This window comes from Toxotes jaculatrix, chromosome 20, assembly GCF_017976425.1.
Source record: "Toxotes jaculatrix isolate fToxJac2 chromosome 20, fToxJac2.pri, whole genome shotgun sequence".
Classification (NCBI taxonomy): domain Eukaryota; kingdom Metazoa; phylum Chordata; class Actinopteri; family Toxotidae; genus Toxotes; species Toxotes jaculatrix.
In genome coordinates, this window is record NC_054413.1 from 14,736,581 (window position 1) to 14,755,421 (window position 18,841).

The 18,841-nt window shown below is 40.5% G+C and overlaps 1 protein-coding gene across 1 annotated transcript in view; it reads right to left on the reverse strand.

Annotated features, from left to right (window-relative positions):
- Nucleotides 1-4,872: 4,872 nt before the first annotated feature.
- LOC121200308 (2-lysophosphatidate phosphatase PLPPR4) overlaps nucleotides 4,873-18,841 on the reverse strand; it is a 38,917-nt gene continuing 24,948 nt past the window's right edge. The window contains exons 3-10 of the mRNA XM_041065521.1: nucleotides 16,690-16,819; nucleotides 15,732-15,927; nucleotides 11,265-11,322; nucleotides 10,427-10,600; nucleotides 5,535-6,579; nucleotides 5,188-5,474; nucleotides 5,082-5,133; nucleotides 4,873-5,039 (exon numbers count right to left, since the gene is read on the reverse strand). Of these exons, the coding sequence (XP_040921455.1) occupies nucleotides 4,873-5,039; nucleotides 5,082-5,133; nucleotides 5,188-5,474; nucleotides 5,535-6,579; nucleotides 10,427-10,600; nucleotides 11,265-11,322; nucleotides 15,732-15,927; nucleotides 16,690-16,819 (2,109 nt within the window). The remainder of the gene's footprint in view (nucleotides 5,040-5,081; nucleotides 5,134-5,187; nucleotides 5,475-5,534; nucleotides 6,580-10,426; nucleotides 10,601-11,264; nucleotides 11,323-15,731; nucleotides 15,928-16,689; nucleotides 16,820-18,841) is intronic.

Below are 18,841 nucleotides of genomic sequence, written 5' to 3' on the forward strand. Positions count from 1 at the left end.
GGGACAGACTCTAAATCAGACAAATTATCTAAAACAATTCAATAGAAATAGTCATGTCATTTCTTTTTTTTCTTTATATCCAATATATATATTAGACATGTTACTCTGGGTGAGAGGTGGAGGGTGGTGTGGGGAGTTCTATTATTCATATATGTTATCATAAAGGGAGTATGGACAATGTTAAGGCCTTGATCTAAAACAACTTGTAACTTGTATTTTGCACCCTCACATTATGCAAGTTCAACTTTGTAATGTTTAGGTGACGTCATACAGGCTGGTTTCACATAAATCATGTATTGTAGATAGAGGATATAAATGGGAGCCTTATTATTGATACGTCTTCTGTAAAAAGGCTGGTATGAAATGGTATTCTCAAATAAATATTGTGCATCATAAGAAATCTTCAGGGTGCAGTGGTTAGCTATATCGCCTCACAGCAAGAGGGTTCCAGGTTTGAACCCTGGTCTGAGTTCTTCTGTGTGGACTTTGCATGTGCCTGCATGGGTTTTCTCCGGGAACTCCGGCTTCCTCCCACAGTCCCACATTAGGTTAATTGGCTACCTTGCCTCTAGGTCTTTGTGTATGCGTGTGTTGTTGTTTGTCATTGTGTGTTGGCCCTGCGATTGACTGGTGACCAGTCCAGGGTGTACACTGCCCCTCGCACTGAAAAAATCTTCAGTACTGATTTTAGTCCTATATTGGAATTGAAAATGACCTCCTGTACTTTTGTACAGCTGCGTGTTTTCTGTAATTTGAATGTAGTCCTCCAATCTGTAGGTTGGTAGTATATAGGCCTATAATTCCTGCACGGTTTTGTTTTTCTGATAATTCTGCTCTCAGGATTGCACTTACTCTGCCAGTCACTGTGGCTCAAGCAGAGAGGAGCTTTTCAAAGCTAAAGTTGATCAAGTCGTACCTGAGGTCAACCATGTCTCAGGAAGGGCTCACTGGACTTGCTGTCATCAGTATCAATCACTCAATAGGGAAGCAAGTTTTGTATGATGACATTATTGATGATTTTGCATCAAGGAAGGCCAGAAAGGTCAGGTTTTAGTTTTAGTTTGCTGCTCTTAGTGCAATAGTTTTATAATTAAATTTCCTTTAGTGTGTTTTCATTTGTGTGATGAAGGGTTTGTGCTATTCAGAATATTTATTACATATTTTATTTGTATATTATTCTTTTATTGTTTTTATTATTCTAAAATAATAAAATTATATTGTTTGTATTTTATATTGTCATTCTCTGCTGTTGTTATGTGTGATTGTGTATATTTTTGCCACTTTTATGTGTATAGAGTATATTTATGTAATTTCTGATAACTTTAATTCCTAAATTGTATTATGTTGAACCACCACTGACTGCTGTGTAAAAAAGCTCAAAAAATGCAAGAGAAAAATTAAGTATATATCTGATGATTTTACAATTCTATAAACTGCACCTGTGTACGACAGTAAAGAGCACAACTGGACATGCCAGCCAAGCTGGCTTGTATGTCTACAGTCACATGACTGACAAATGGCACAATCTTAGTTAACTCCTTAAACCTTCACTGTATTGTGTTCCACACATTGTTTTGACATTTTAAGGGCAAAACAAGTGCACCTACACCTAATTATTGTGATAATAATGTGTGCAAGAAACTATTCTGAAGTCTGAAATGCAGATTAAAGCCGAATCCAGCCACTTAAGCGTTTGATGCAGTCAAAGCCTAATGTTTAAATACAGACTGTAAAGACTGTATTTAAAATAGTCAATACCTGGGTTGCTTAAAGAATAAATACTTTCTTTTTGAGAGTCAAAGAGCTATTTTTTTTTTTACATGTTTGTAACACATAAATAATACACATTTCAGATTAACTTAATCCTGGGTGAGCGGCAGCTCCATTAAGATAAAAAAAAAAGGGGGGGGGGGGGGGGGGGTTGTGGGACTACCAGCCGGTAGTAATGACCTTAAAGGGCAACAGTACTTAGATAACAAAGATTGTCATATAACTCTCACTATGAAACACATAAATAAAGTACATACTGTTAAACACTTCTGTAATTCAAAATAAAAGCACATTTATGATAAAAATCTTGTGATATGCACTATAGAAAAGTGACCATGCAAATGTTATTAACTCATGTACAATATAATGCAGGTTTGCTATACAAATACTGAAAATTTCATTTGATGATTTATGTTTTTTCCTATGAAAAGTTCTAGCTTTGGCAAAATTTCTCATATAGTTACTCTGGCAAAATATTTTCATAGGTGCCAATCTTGGAGTGTATGTATTAAATTTAATTTATATGCAGTGGGTGGTTATTTAACTAGTGATACAAATTAATGTTATGCATCACAATGTAAATCAATGTAAACAACAGATTTTGTCATTCCTCAACTGAGAAACAGTCTGCCTTCAGCTTTTTCCCAACAGTCTCTATCCTGTACGTACTGTATATTAATGTAAGAAAAAAAAAAGAATTTAGACAATTACTATCACCATAAACAAACCTGATGGTTTCTGATAAAACAGCCTCTACAGGCCTCAACTGTACATACCATGACACATTAGGTTACATTTGGTAGAAAATCTGCTGGTTACTTTATGGCACAAGAGGAAATTACAGCACAAAACTGGGAGAAGGTGCTGTTCTTCCAGTGCATACGGCAAATGGTAGAAGGAGTGCTAAACCCACCAAGAATCATCTATTACATCCTTATTCTGTTCAGCAAAGCCAAAGATGCCAATATGTTTTCATTTGATAATGATTATTATACTGAGGTATCACAATTTGACAGCAATATTGTATATTCTTTTTGAAAATTGCTACATGTAGCACCGGTAAATGTAGGCTACGACAAAATGAGTTTGAGTTTTACTACTATGCTGAGCACATTGCTTTATACAACATTTTGCTAGTAAAGAACTAAGATGTAAAATCAGCTCAGATGTTTCCAAGGCAGGTGATTAAAGCAACACTTAATCATTTTGGGAAATATATTTGTTTGCTATTTCAATCAGAGTCAGAAGAGAAGATAGGTCTTGGATGTGTTTAGCCAAGCTTAGCAGAAAGACTGGAAAAATGGGCAAACTGATAGCCTCTATCTTCTGTATCAGGTCTACCCTGCATAAATAGAAATGTTGGAAAAAAACTTTTGGGTGCAAAGGCTGCAGGAAGATCTTTGTCCTAAGCTAGGCTAAACACATCCCAAACAGACTTTATCTCAGTAGCTAACACGCAGGGATAAAACTGATTCAGAGTGGCAAAGTGTTTTTTTTCCCCACTGTAAACTGCTGTTTCTAAATGTTCTTTTATTGATATCTCCAATGTTAGAAATAGAAAAACTGAAGCCTCCTAAGTGCTATAACAATTCTGTCAACTGGGTTAGTTTGGCGGATGTGGCGGATGGCTCTAAACTAAACTAAACTCTGGGTATCCTATCTCTACTAGGAGAGAAAGCCAGTCAGAGGCATGAATCATAGCTTTAGCAAATTTTAAACACTTCATTATTTAAATTGAGAACATAAGGCACCATAGAAGCTGAATTCAACCAAAATTGACCAAGAATCTGAAAGTGAATTAATTTAAGCTGTAGACTGTATTATTATTTTTTAAAGTCACAATCTTTGGCTTCCACTTGTTGTTCGTAGCTCATGTAAAAAATTTTTTTTTCAAATCAAAGAATATTTATTTTCTAACACAGTTGTTCATCTTGTGTGATAGAGTGGGAGAGTTTCATTCTAATCCAGCCTTTTAAGTGCTCCACCCGCCAGTTACCTAACCATATCTATGCAAAATGTATTGGCATGGTTTTTATTTCTGAACCCTGGACACCCCTGAAAGAGCTACTCCCCTTCGTGACTCTGTTATTATTAACATAAGGCTGCAAATTTGACATAAGGAAGTGCATTTTGCAAAATGTCAAAATGTTCCATTGAAAGCTACAAAGACAGTTTGTAAGCAGATTGAAACCTGCCAAATTCAGTTGGAAAGCTTGAGGTCAGTATTGCATTGAGTTCTGGAAGTGTACTATTAATCTTATGGTATAAAGAAGCATAATACTGCGTTGTTTTGCTGCTTTTTTGTGCTGTAGATAGGAGACTGACATGGACATCCAAATGTAAGTACAGGATCTTAAGATAAGGTCAGGGTTTACAGTATACAAGGTACAGTAAACGCATATATCAGTGCAAGTCACAGCATATTTGACTTCATAGCTACAGAAGGAATGCTAAGCACACTTATGGTTCAAAACAGTATTGAGTATGTGATATCTGTACAGAAAAAAAGACTAAATACAAAACATATCTCTGTCACATATTAATGTCATAGTTTTTCAGTCTTTGTAAAATAAATCATTCTTTATCTACTCAAATTATATAGTATGCTGTATAGTAAATAGTTTTTTTCTGGTGTAGCACCCTTTTCAAATTTTTCATACATAGTATTTACAGTGCAGGGAAGTAAACACTAGTTTCACAGCTATGATACAATTATTTTGCAGTGGTTTGCTACAGTTTTAATGTTACTGTGCTACTTTTTTTCTTTTTTTTGTACTGATTTATATCCAAACTGTTTGGAACTGTTTAAAAAAGCTTCTCCTATCCCCAAAGCACTGGCACAGCATTAACATTACAATAGGTTTCCTTAGGAGTGACCACAAAAGTACACAGTGATTATTTCTACAACACTTAAAAGGTTGTGCTTTAGTGTAAACAGGTACAAAAATCTCATGCTGAATAAAACATTTTCTTTTAAAGTTATTATGATATGTACAATGGCAGGTAATACTGAGTGTTGTCACAGATATAGGGTTCTCTGAAATTTCAGCTGTGTTGCATTATTAGCTACATCTTCTCAAAAGTTTTAAGTCATTTTATGAGTTAGTCCTTGAAAACAGGAGTCATCGACGTTCCCTTGTAGAAAATATTCCGGGCATTATCAGGGCTGTTGGCTCTCTCTGGAATCAGGATTATATTATTGCCTTTTCTCTGCAGAGTGGACTCCCGACTGGAGGCAACTGAGTGGGTTTCTGAAGCAGTCTCACCACCTCCACCTCCGCCACCACCTCCTCCAGATCCAGAACCACTACCATCCCCTGGTGTGACCCTTATAGTAGAGAGACCCTGGGGGTGGAGCCTTTGCTCTGACTGGCCAGTGTTCTGGGTATGAACAGTGACTATGGGTGGGGTGCTAACAGTGGCAGTGGTGGTAATGATGTGATTGGCACGCTTCCTGTCAATGGACCCTTCACGTATTGAGTCAGAGCTCTCTGAGTCTCTATTTAGATCATTGAGCTCAAAGGACTGCCTCAAACTCCCACCTCCTCCTCCGGATCCTCCTCCTGCTCCACTATTCCCTGCACCTCCGCCAGTTCCAGTGCCATGATCCAGGGACCGCCATCTCCATGATCCGCTTCCATCTGTGGATGGAGCTTGGATCACAGGCCTGTTGTTTTCAGGGTGAGCCTCTACTCTGACAATTGCTCCAGTACTCCCTGAAATACTGCCTGTTGTGCTGCCCAGTGAGCTGGGCCCTGTGGTGCTGGTAGGTTCTTGATCAGTTAGCACCCTGTAGCGAGCAGAGCCCTGGCAACTCCCAGTGGTGCTGCAGCCCATGCTGCTCTCATCTAAGCTCTTGGAATGGGTCTGTAGTAGGCCCTGTTGCTTGGACATAGCAATCACTTGCAAGATTCGCGGCTGGGTGTTCTGCCCATTATCATTAGTCCTACAGTCTGCTGTCTTCTCTGCTGCTCTTTGCCAGTTAGCTTGAACTGTGCTATTTACTGTTGACATCCCTTTATTTCCTCCTCCTCCTCCCACTGTCCTTGGGGAGGTGGTATTATAATTCTCATGAGTTTCCTCTGGTATATGGACCAGCTGTGAAGACCCAGGTCTAGATTGCATGGATATCCTGGCCCCTCCAGTGATGCCACTACAGTTACTAGGCAGGGTGGTACTAGCACCTGTGGCCAGTTTCGACATGTATGCTTGACTATCAAATCCTCCATTCAGACCCATAGCCAGTGGCTCAGAGCTAGATCGGAGCTCCATGCTGCCATGATGGTGAGGATGCTGGGAGGACTGGCCAGATGACGAGTCTACAGAAGAGGAGGAATCTGGGACCTGCAGGGAGCATTTGTGGTTGCTGTTCTTACTTTTCCATTGAGACAGAAGCTGCTTTGAGCGGCTAGAGTCCATGGAGGCATGGTGGAGAGTGGCAGCATGACGTCTGGCTGCTTCCTCATATGCTGCCATAGCCTGGGGGGTGTGCACCCGGGGAAGAGTGTGGCTAAAAGTCACCATGGCATCTTTGCTCTGGGAGCTGTGGGGGGAGATCACTTCTACATCTGCACTGGACCGTTTCAGACTGTCATCAGGCCTCTGCTGCTGAAGGCCTCGGTGGAGGAGGCCCTCAGAGTGGGATGTGGGTATGCCTGGCTCCCCAGCCATGCTAGCTTTCATTTGCAGGTGATGGAGGACAGCCTCCTGGCTTATGTGGGGCAAAGAGCAGGGGGGTCGGTGTAGCAGCGGAGGGGGACTGTTGCTGGCCTCCTCACTTGGCTGGAAATTTCCAACTGCATATAACCCCTGGCAAAAGAGAAAAGAGAAAATATTATTTAGAGTAAAACATTTAATCTAATGCTTGTTTTACTTGATAACCAAATTAGGTGAACTGTTGAACTATTTCAGACTGACTCACAGAAAAACTTGCGTTTATAAAATCTAATTCAAACTCCACATTGTCCCTAGGTGTGAGTGTGTGCGTGTGGTTGTCTGTCTTTGTGTGTCAGCCCTGCAATTGACTGGCACCTCTCGCCCGTCAGCTGGGATAGGCTCCAGCTCCCCCGCGACCCTGGCAGATCAAGCGGTATAGAAAATGAATGAATGAATGGATTCCCTATCCCATTTCCAGTCAACCCTGTGAACAACACCTACACCACCTCTCTCCATCTCTCCAATATGATGCCGTGCTGATGCTCTCAGGAGAAGCTTAGCAGACACAGACACTCTGATGAAACCCAGAAGAACTACAGTGGGTACAGAAAGTATTCAGACCCTCTTAAATTTTTTCACTCGTTATATTGCAGCCATTTGCTAAAATTATTTAAGTTCATTTTTTTCCTCATTAATGTACACACAGCACCCCATATTGACAGAGAAACACGGAATTGTTGACATTTTTGCAGATTTATTAAAAAAGAAAAACTGAAATATCACACGGCCATAAGTATTCAGACCCTTTGCTCAGTATTTTGTAGAAGCACCCTTTTGAGCTAATACAGCCATGAGTCTTTTTGGGAATGATGCAACAAGTTTTTCACACCTGGATTTGGGGATCCTCTGCCATTCCTCCTTGCAGATCCTCTCCAGTTCTGTCAGGTTGGCTGGTGAACGTTGGTGGACAGCCATTTTCAGGTCTCTCCAGAGATGCTCAATTTGGTTTAAGCCAGCGCTCTGGCTGGGCCATTCAAGAACAGTCACGGAGTTGTCCTGAAGCCACTCCTTCGTTATTTCAGCTGTGTGCTTAGGGTCATTGTCTTGTTGGAAGGTGAACCTTCGGCCCAGTCTGAGGTCCTGAGCGCTCTGGAGAAGGTTTTCGTCCAGGATATCCCTGTACTTGGCCGCATTCATCTTTCCTTCGATTGCAACCAGTCGTCCTGGCCCTGCAGCTGAAAAACATCCCCACAGCATGATGCTGCCACCACCATGCTTCACTGTTGGGACAGTATTGGACAGGTGATGAGCAGTGCCTAGTTTTCTCCACATATACTGCTTAGAATTGAGCCCAAAAAGTTCTATCTTGGCCTCATCAGACCAGAGAATCTTATTTCTCACCATCTTGGAGTCCTTCAGGTGCTTTTTATGCAAACTACATGCTGGCTTTCATGTGTCTTGCACTGAGGAGAGGCTTCTGTCAGGCCACTCTGCCATAAAGCCCCGACTGGTGGAGGGCTGCAGTGATGGCTGACTTTCTCCCATCTGCCGACTGCATCTCTGGAGCTCAGCCACAATGATCTTTGGGTTCTTCTTCACCTCTCTCACCAGGGCTCTTCTCCCCCGATTGCTCAGTTTAGCCGGATGGCCAGCTCTAGGAAGGGTTCTGGTTGTCCCAAATGTCTTACATTTAAGGATTATGGAAGCCACTGTGCTCTTAGGAACCTTAAGTGCAGCTGAAATTTTTTTGTAACCTTGGCCAGATCTGTGCCTTGCCACAATCCTGTCTCTGAGCTCTTCAGGCAGTTCCTTTGACCTCATGATTCTCATTTGCTCTGACATGCACTGTGAGCTGTAAGGTCTTATATAGACAGGTGTGTGGCCTTCTTTATCAAGTCCAAACAGTATAATCAAACACAGCTGGACTCCAATGAAGGTGTAGAACCAGTTCAAGGATGATCAGAAGAAATGGACAGCACTCGAGTTAAATATATGAGGGTCATAGCAAAGGGTCTGAATACTTATGGCTGTGTGATATTTCAGTTTTTCTTTTTTAATAAATCTGCAAAAATTTCCACAATTTCGTGTTTCTCTGTCAATATGGGGTGCTGTGTGTACATTAATGAGGAAAAAAATGAACTTAAATGATTTTAGCAAATGGCTGCAATTTAACAAAGAGTGAAAAATTTAAGGGGGTCTGAATACTTTCTGTACCCACTGTACACTTGTATGATGCCCCCAGGGTCCCTGTCTCTCTGCAAACTCTTTACCCGGCATCTCCATTGTTATGCCTCCACACTGGCGACAGCCATGGCCGATGGTAATATTTCTGTTATGTCCGCACAATGGACAGACATACAACCCAAAAACAAACAGGTTTTTGGGTTGGCAAAGAAGCATAACAATGACTCAAGAGCAGTGGCAGTTTTTGGCAAGGGCGAACCGGGCAGCCGCCCAGGGCAGCATCACATGGGGGGCCGCACAACCACGTGAAAAAGAAAAATAATCTGCGCCGCTAAGCAGTTTTCTATTATCTATCATATTACTGTGTGGGGAATAAGCAAATTGGCAATCCCTGCAGCTGCAGGCGCACCTGTTTGCTGAGAAGGTGCCATGCTCAGAAGCCGTGTGAGGAGGGGAAAGAGGAGGGGGGGCACGGGGGACAGTTCACTCTGAGTGACTCTGGGTCTCTCCCAAATGGAACAGAAAAGGCGGCGGGGGAATCCACTGTATAGAGGAGCTTTTCAAAGGTAAAGTTGATCAAGTCGTACCTGAGGTCAACCATGTCTCAGGAACGGCTCACTGGCTTTGCTGTCATCAGTATCAATCACTCAATAGGGGAGCAGATTTCGTATGATGACATTATTGATGATTTTGCATCAAGGAAGGCCAGAAGGGTCAGGTTTTAGTTTTTGTTTGCTGTTCTTAGTGCAATAGTGTTATAATTAGATTTCTTTTAGTGTGTTTTCATTTCTGTGATGAAGGATTTGTGCTATTCAGAATATTTATTCTCTATTTTATTTGTATATTATTCTTATGGGGGTGTTAGGGGGTTGTCTCGGAGGGGGTCTCGCCCAGGGAGTAATTCAATGTAGAACCGCAACTGCTCAAGAGCGTTGCTAGACAGCCTAGATACGACACAATCACAAGCACGGTAAAATTAAAATTCTTGATTTGGTAAGAACATGGGGCGAAAGCTGAGTAATTATAGACCAATATCTAAAATGTCGTTTATGAGCAAAATTCTTGAAAAAGTACACTGTAATCAAATTAACAACTTCTTTCAATTAGACCTTTGAGTCTGCTCTCACCAAAATTATTAATGATCTGAGAATTAGTGCTGTTATAAGCAGGGTGTTTGTCCTGGTTCTTATTGATCCTACAGCTGCGCTTGTCATGGTGGTCCACAATATTCAGTTGATTTTCTCCAAAGACGGGTTGATCAGAGCTGGTTTTACTCTCATATCAGTGGTAGGAAATTGACATCCATGTCAGACATGTACGACCGATGATTTGATAGTCTGAGACCACTTTCCCATTCACTTGTATAAAGAAAGTATTGAGATCCAATCTGCACTCAATAATCCATAATGACAAAGTATTGAAACCCTTTGCTGTACCACCAAGATGTGGTAAAGTGCATTCTATGCATGTGATGCTCGGCAGGACACAGTAACTAAAAATGACTTGTTGTTGCTTTGTGTTAGATGTGAACGTTATACTTCCAGTTGCTTTACAAAGGTAGGTAAAAGCCTGCTTGAAGGAATTAATTTACCACGTGTAACAACATGCCTTACATTAGGTTGGCTAAAGACCCCAGGTTGGTTCTAATAAATTTTTGATTAATTTCTTAGCTCTACTTTCATTAAATCTAAGGCAATGCAATAAAACTATTCAGGTGTTTGGTTAAAATCTCCATCCAAGAATCAGATAAGATAAACAACAATCTCTCAACAGGCCCTCAAGGAACAGGGAAGTCATTGATGGGACTGGCTCCTACCAGGTAGACAGCAATAGCTCCTCCAAGCAGGAAGCCCAGGTAGACATCAATGGCGTGATTCTTGTACTGAATAATTCGGGTCAGACCACAGATGATGGCACAGATAATGAAGGAGAAGACCAGCAGTGGCTTTAGCAGCTTGGATGAGTCTGTCAGAGTGCTGTTGAAGTACATCTGTGGACACATGACACATTTACTGATTTAATTTCTATTGTCCTTATGATTCCTGCTTTGTGTCATAACAGCATTTAATACAAAACACAGGGAGTAATTATCTCCTCAAAGAAGCTAATTCCTCTGTATTGTCTGATTATTGGCGTGAGTCACCATCTCCAATGTCAGTAACCTTTCATTTGAGAATGAAAAGTGGTTAATATACCAGTTATTAATTGCTGTGGTGATACCATAGGCACCTTTAAATCTTTAATAGCGTCAGTATTTGTCCACTTTTTATTCAGAATTCTATCATTCTTTTGAACATGGTGGAAAAAAGGTAATATTCAAACTGTAATGAACTGTTTGAATTCAACATTTCCAGTAGTAATAAGCAACAGCAATGTGCTACAACTGCCAATTACTTAGCTAGCCAGCCTGCAAACTGATTTTATTAATCAGATGGGCTGACCTGTTCTTAAGAAGGTGAGCTTTAAAAATAAGTGGATTTAAAACAGTGAAGCAAAAATTGAATGGAGGAAAGAACTATGCGAAACCTTAAATCTGGGCTAATTCCATCTTCCATCACTCATAAGTGTCTGTGTTAACTTGTACTGTGTCATTAGGCACTTCATGGGTGGATGAGCAGGGCTAAGTGTTTGCGTGGACACAAACCATTACTTACCGAAACATAAACAGCGGCGAAGGATGCAAGAGTAGCATGCTGCGATGGGAAGGATTTTCTACAAGAGATGAAACAAAAATAGACACAGCCAGCGTTCACATCTGTACAGTATGAGTGAGTCAACAGGAGGTGGAGAGAAACACAAACATAATGAGATATCTCAAACACCACCCTGCATACACACTTGGTTGTTCTCGGCTGGAGGACTGAACCAAATTGGATGCCTCTTTTCATGCTCTTCAAGCTTTTGTTAACATGTTAGAAACCCCAAAATAATTTAACAAAAGCAGTCAGACAGCGATGAGGCACATTTTTTACATTGTAGTGACATCTTTATCTGTTGCCACTGGCCAAGTACCAAATGAATATATATGGAAACATAAACACAGCGTCTGATCTACAGTCATATACTGCAGTGTAGCAGTGGGAGCTTCACTGTGTGCTACATACTGATAGTGAACATGTGGCCAGTTTTTCACTGAGCTCCATCCCAGTGACCTACTTCTGACAACTCCCGATACTCACTCCTCCAACCAGCCTTCATCCTTACTCCTGACTTTGCGTGTGTGTGTGTGTGTGTGTGTGTGTGAATGAGCATGCAAATGCATGTGCATGCTTGTGTGTGTGTGTGTGTTACAGATGTGTGCTCCTTAAACCAACACTTACAACATCTGCGGAGTCATAAAAATTGCATTCACATATAAAAAATTGTGGCACAGCTTCTGCATAAAATAGAATGAATGAAATAACCAACACAAACTGTTTTGTACATCATTATGCATAGATCCATACCTAATATGCTTCCAATGTAAGCAATACGGGACAAATTTCACAGCCCTCATTCTGAGCAAAAATTCAAATTTGTACTCCAAATTCTTTGGAGTACAAAGTTCCCTCTATGTGTTCAAAGTATTCCTTTATGAAGCTCAGCTTGGAAACACTGGCTGGGTAAAACACACAGAGGGAATTTTGCACTAAAAAGACTGTAACTATTTGATTTGATTCACTTAGACTGTTGGAGCTTGACTTTAAACTATTGGAATACATTCTTCCATGCAATGAGGACTGCGAATTCTGTCATACATTAGCGTCTGTTTTAATGTACATGTGGGCAAGTGAATATTGTTTTGAGACAGACAAAAAAATTGAACCTATCCTTTGCATAATACAATCAAATCTAATCCACAACATACAGTGTATCATATCATACATATCATGATGTTTGAAATAACTTTTTACCTGCTGTTGATGTTATTTAGCCCTTTTGACCAACTAGTTCCAGGAACTAAGCAGCCCCAGGCACTGATCTTGGAACAAGTCTTTCCTCTTTGCGTTTTTTATGAACCATTCTTAAGAACTGTGAAGATTATGCTAATTATAGTGAAAAGGGATTAAAAGAGAATGCCATTGTTTAACACAATTTTCACATTCAAGGAAACAGTAACATAGAGTCAGCTTGAGCTTTGTGTTTTGCTGTAATACACTTCACATTGCAATGAATGGACACAAAGGTGAAGCACATTGTAGCAGCCTAAGGTTTGTGTTTGACTAATCACAGTCTTCAGCACTGCAAACATCACCCTGATAGATCCTGGACTATTGGACAGAAGTACTCTTAAAGAGGCAACTTTTTTGGATCCAAGAAATGTGGCTTATGAACAAAATTCTGTCTCACTAGGTCACAGAAAGAGTCTCTTCCCTTCTGCCGCCACCCTCATCAACACAGCTGTTTGGGGGGGAAGGGGGTGGCCCTTCCCCCCCAAACAGGACGGACCCTCATTTCCCCACAACAGACTATGTTACATTAACATAATTCAGCTCTGTATGCGTTATATTAACGCTCTTATGGACATTACTACTATATCTTTGCACTACATCTACTGTAACATTGCGCATTATTACTATTTGTACAGACTGTTTAGTTTCTTCCTCTTAGTACTTTCTTTCTTTCTTTTTTACTTCTTTCTTTTATTTAGTATTTTTCACTTGAGTGTGTTATAGGACTTGTCAGTCCAATTCTTCTTCTTTTTGCACCAACAACACCACGTCAAATTCCTTGTATGTGTAACATACCTGGCAATAAAGTGTTTCTGATTCTGATTCTAATTCTACCCATTCTACCAATTTCCAGAAGATCCTGGTAGTTGTAGCTGAGTGTCAGTGCGTTAAAAGATATCTTGTTTTTAATAGTTGAGGATATGTAAAACAATGAAAGCACTGAAATATTTGGTCCACAAGCGGCCAGTGTGTCTGCATGTGCCAAGCCCCCCACTCTCTCTGGACATCTTTAATTACATAATTTGTTGAATTTGAATGTAATGTAATGTAATATGGAATATAACTACGTAGATCTGCTTAAGTACTCTAATTAAGTATAAATTAAAGGTAACTGTACTTTCCTTGAGTGCTTCCAGGAGGTAAGTTTTCCAGGTAAATGTTGTACTTTATACTTCACTATACTCTAGCTTTAATTACCATTTTCTTCACAGATAAACATTTTACATACAAAAAAATTAAAAGCTGATCAATTATGATGTAATGCTATAAATTACACTGGCCAAAAGTTATCTCCAACTCAATCGAATACAACAGCAAAACGCTGCTTACACATTAATGTATTAGTAAAACAAAATTCAGTAATACAAAATAGCTAATAACAATGGAACAGCACATTGTACATTGTGATAATATGTTTAAATATTTTTGAATCTACATACTGTTACATACTATCTAACGATACATTTGTGTTATCATCTTTCATTTCAAATTTGTAGTTGTTTCAGCTGTGGTGCTGGAAGGTTATGGAATGTCAGCAAGTGAGTGATTTGTTCCCCAACTTTGCCCTTTAGGCAGCGCATCTCTTCAAGTTTGGTGTAGATAGTCATGTTGCCTGTGGGGCAGCAGTATCTTTAAGACTAATTTCAGGGAACAAAAAATCACCTGTTCACAGTAAACACCAAAGATTAATGTATATGAAAAACTGTAATATGATCATCTGCAGTCTGCAAGATGTAGCTATATTTAGCTAGTTAAATGGTAAATCCCCCAACCCAGGTGGCTGGATGATTCTTACCAACTATGGTGACCCTCTGGCCTTTTCTTTAGCTCCCCCATTTTCCTGAAAGTTCCACTCGTAGGTTAGAAATCTCAGTAGCTGGACAACAATTAGATTTGTTGAACAGACTTAGAGTATTTTCGTGAATATATAGTGATTTTATGATTCTATGTTAAATCTATGTTGTAGGATGACCTCCAACCCACACCATAATGTATCATAGTGTGTCATGCCTTTGCTAAAGGGAGACAGGTAGTATACTATTTCCACTGTTAAAATAGGTTAATAATACCCCTGGTGCACAAACACTGAAGCAAAACAGCTTTTCATGCTGCTCTGGAAGCAGGACTGATGCTAAAACTGGCACACACAAAGAGCAGAAGACAGTGTTTATGCCAGGAGCAGTAGGTTATATTTAGAGCCCCATACTCTGCAGCCAAAACTACGTGTCCCAAATGCATGGGTCAAACCTAGCCTCATCCCCTCGCCCAGATCCCTATGCTATTGACAGTCATACTCATGCAGGCATAATTTCATTAAACCTCAGTCAAGTTTAGAATGGAGAGGGCTATGAAGAAACAGACTCATTGCTGAAGATTTCAGCCGGTGTCAATCCAGAGGACCTTTGCTGGGTATCATGTAATGTCTGTATTGAGTAGTATCTGTATGGAGTCCTGCTCAGGCTGTCCCAAAGGGCTTAGAAAAAGCTTAGACACTTACAGCTAAATCACAGGAATTATGTCACATTTCTCTGTCACTGAAGAAATTAAAGAGCAATTTTGTTCTTTCTCTGTGACCAAAGTAATCTGCTCTGGCTTGTATGAAAATGGATTCCAGAAAAAAAAACAACAGAAAAAAAAATCAGCAAAATCCTTAACAGACATAAAGGCAAAGCGTGGTAATTACGTGAAACCTGTTACTCATATGGTACTATAAGACATAACACCATGGCAACTGCATGATGCCACAAATCGACATTGAATTTTTAATTATTTTATAAGGGTCATTCACCTGTGGCACTGATCTCAAGGACTAAATTTGTGAATCATCAAGGTGCTGAAGAATTTATTGATTAAACAATTATATCCCACTTCAAATGAGTACAAATTTCTAATCTCAAGAGCCATTAGTTACATTATAACTTTCATAATGTCTTATAAATGTAAGTGGTGAAAGTTGTAGTGGGTGGCTGGTGAATTCAGCTGCAAATTTATTATGTGACAGCTGTTCTATGTTAATTCTGTGAATTGGTTACAAAATGAAACTGTTTGCTGTTATGTGATTAGTATTCTTTCTGTGGGCTGACGAATAAGCACTTGAATAAATAAATTCTGGTTAGTGCTTAAATCCTAATAATGATACTTCATTTGAAACTAGAATCAAAGAAATCAGTCAATCAATTTCCTCCTTACCTGCCCTGATTGATGGCTGTGGGGTCGGCCCCTGAGCAGATATCCTCCATGACGTAGGGATTCTGCTCACAGCTGACATTAAGCGTGGTGTAATTGGGTTTACACACAGTGAGGAAATAGGGTGTCGGGTAGCCTGTCATCAGTTGGAGGATGTCAGTGATGAGGGCTGTGGCACAAAGCCCAAATGCATGAACACCTGAGGACAGAGGAGGGTATCATGTAAAAGCAGGGAATCAAGCTAAATGTGCTGAGGCATAATATTAATTGTTGGATGAGCCAATATACAGTATACTGGCAATGTAATTATTGACTTTAAAATCAGAAGTCTAAAACTTTACAGTTTTGACAGTCTTTGAAATGTACAGTTTTTTTAAGTTGATAGATACACAGTATACAATATACAGAGTTCAATTGATAGGACTTGCTTTAATGCCAACATAAGCATACACATTTAAAACAACGTATTTCAGCTATAACAATGTCTGGGCTCAGAAATCTTAGCATAACATTAGTTAAAGTTTCTAAGCTCCAGAATTCAGGCTAGTGCTAGCTTGAGCCTATGCAAAGCCCTTCACCTACATCCTCACTGAGTATGCTGTCTCAGCTAATCCAGGAATAGCGAGCTTTCCTGCCCCTGAGTCTGTCATAACAACACCCTCCCGCAGCTAATATGAAAGCTTGGTGCAAGAGCAGTAGCACTAGAAGTACATTCATGTATTGATTGACAGCTGTGAGCTTCAACTCCTGACTTTGGCTTTCTGTGACTCATTGGAAAGGTCACTCAAAAACTGTAACATACTGTAGTTTTAAGTAAATGATAGTTCTTGCTCCATGGAGAAGCTGAATGACTGTCAAAGATTTCCAAAGGCTTGTGCTGGTATATAAGTCATGAGCAAAAGCTGCAAAAGTTACCAAGTTACCACCAGGCCGGTGAAAAAAAAAAGAAAAATCAGTGTACCAACGAAGCGAACGGCTCTGCGTATGAAGGAGTTGAAGTTACAGCCAGCAGCATTGATATTGGCCTCTGCCCCAGCACTGCTCTTCCTCCGAGTCAGACAGCAGAACAGGATGGCCTCTCCAATCATTATCTGTCAACACAACACACAGCAACACACTTGTTTACATGTATGAATTGTGGAAAGCCAGCCTAAATGTTTTTTTTGTTTTGTTTTGTTTTTTTTACATCATGCTCATAGACAGATGTTAACAGTAACATCTGAGTCAGCTACTGACTGATGTTGGTGGTGCCCCAGCTTGGCCTATCTGTAGCTCTCCAAGCTCTCATTTAAGCCATCAGCACAGGCCAAGACAGCTCCTCCCTGTGTAATACACTGATACACAGAAATAAACACTCCTCCTGAAGTGACATATGGTGTTGGAGTGGTATACTTGGCAATCTACAAATTAACCATTTCGGATCACAGATCACTGCAGAAAGAGATGGATGGAGAAAAATGTACTGTATATAGTGCTGAATAGAGGAGAGAGAGATGAACAATGGTTGGAAAGAAGCAAACAGAAGGCAGCACTAGTGATGGACAGAGGGAAGGATTAGGAATACTTAAAAGACAGCCTCAAGGGATCTGCATAATACTGAGACTGAGACACTGTACTTATGAGTTTCACTAAACCAGAGTTTATCTGAGACATTTAGATCATAAGAAACAGCTGTTTTCTCTAATATTTTCCTGTTTGTGGAATTTTGATTCTTTTTTGTCTTATTTAGAGAGTAGGGATTGCTATTGAGACTCATTTTCTCATTTTAATGCTTTCCTGGAAGCTGCTATCACTCTTGGACACTATGGCAGGTCTTTTGTTGCATGGATAAATAGTAAACCAGATTTAAAAAAAATATCAATTCATTGTAATAAAAGTTCTTTAGCACCTTCTTCATCAGTCTGATGATGTGTGTACAGATCCTTGTTGGATACAGATCAGGCATAACGTTATGACCACCTGCCTAATATTGTGTTGGGCTCCCTTTTGCTGCCAAAACAGCCCTGACCTGTCGAGGCAAGAACTCCACTAAACCCCTGAAGGTGTGCTATGGTATCTGGCACCAAGATGTTAGCAGCAGATCCTATAAGTCCTGTAAGTTGCAAGGTGGGGCACTTCATGGATTGGATTTGTTTGTCCAGTACATCCCACAGATGCCTGATTGGAAATTTGGGGAATTTGGAGGCCAAGTCAACACCTCAAACTCACTGTTGTGCTCCTCAAACCATTCCTGAACCATTTTTGCTTTGTGGCACGGCGCATTATCCTGCTGAAAGAGGCCACAGCCATCAGGGAATACAGTTTCCATGAAAGGGTGTACATGGTCTGCAACAATGTGATTCATCAGACGTGATTCAACAGGCCAGGCAACCTTCTTCCATTGCTCCGTGGTCCTGTTCTGATGCTCACGTGCCCATTGTTGGCGCTTTTGGCGCTGCACAGAGGTCAGCATGGGCACCCTGACTTGTCTGTGGCTATGCAGCCCCATACGCAACAAACTGGGATGCACTGTGTATTCTGACACCTTTCTATCAGAACCAGCATTAACTTCTTCAGCAGTTTGAGTAACAGCAGCTCGTCTGTTGGATTGGACCACACGGGACAGCCTTCGCTCCCCATGTGCATCAATGAGCTGGCCGCCCATGGCCCTGTCGCTGGTTCACCAGTGTTCCTTCCTTGGACCACTTTTGATAGATACTGACCACTGCAGACTGGGAGCACCCCACAAGAGCTGCAGTTTTGGAGATGCTCTGACCCCAGTCGTCCAGCCATCATTATTTGGCCTTTGTCCAATCCATACGCTTGCCCATTTTTCCTGCTTCTAACACATAATAACTTTGAGGACAAAATGTTTACCTGCCGCCTAATATACCCCCTAACAGGTGCCATGAGGAAGAGATAATCAGTGTTATTCACTTCACCTGTCAGTGATGTCATAATGTTACTGTATGCCTGATCAGTGTATATCCATATACATGTATACAATAATTACATTACATTCACTTAGCACTTTATTAGTAACACCTGTACCTGCTTAATTCATGCAATTATCCATTCAAACATCAGATTGGGGAAAAATGTGACCTCAGTGACTGCAGTCTCTAAAGTCTGTA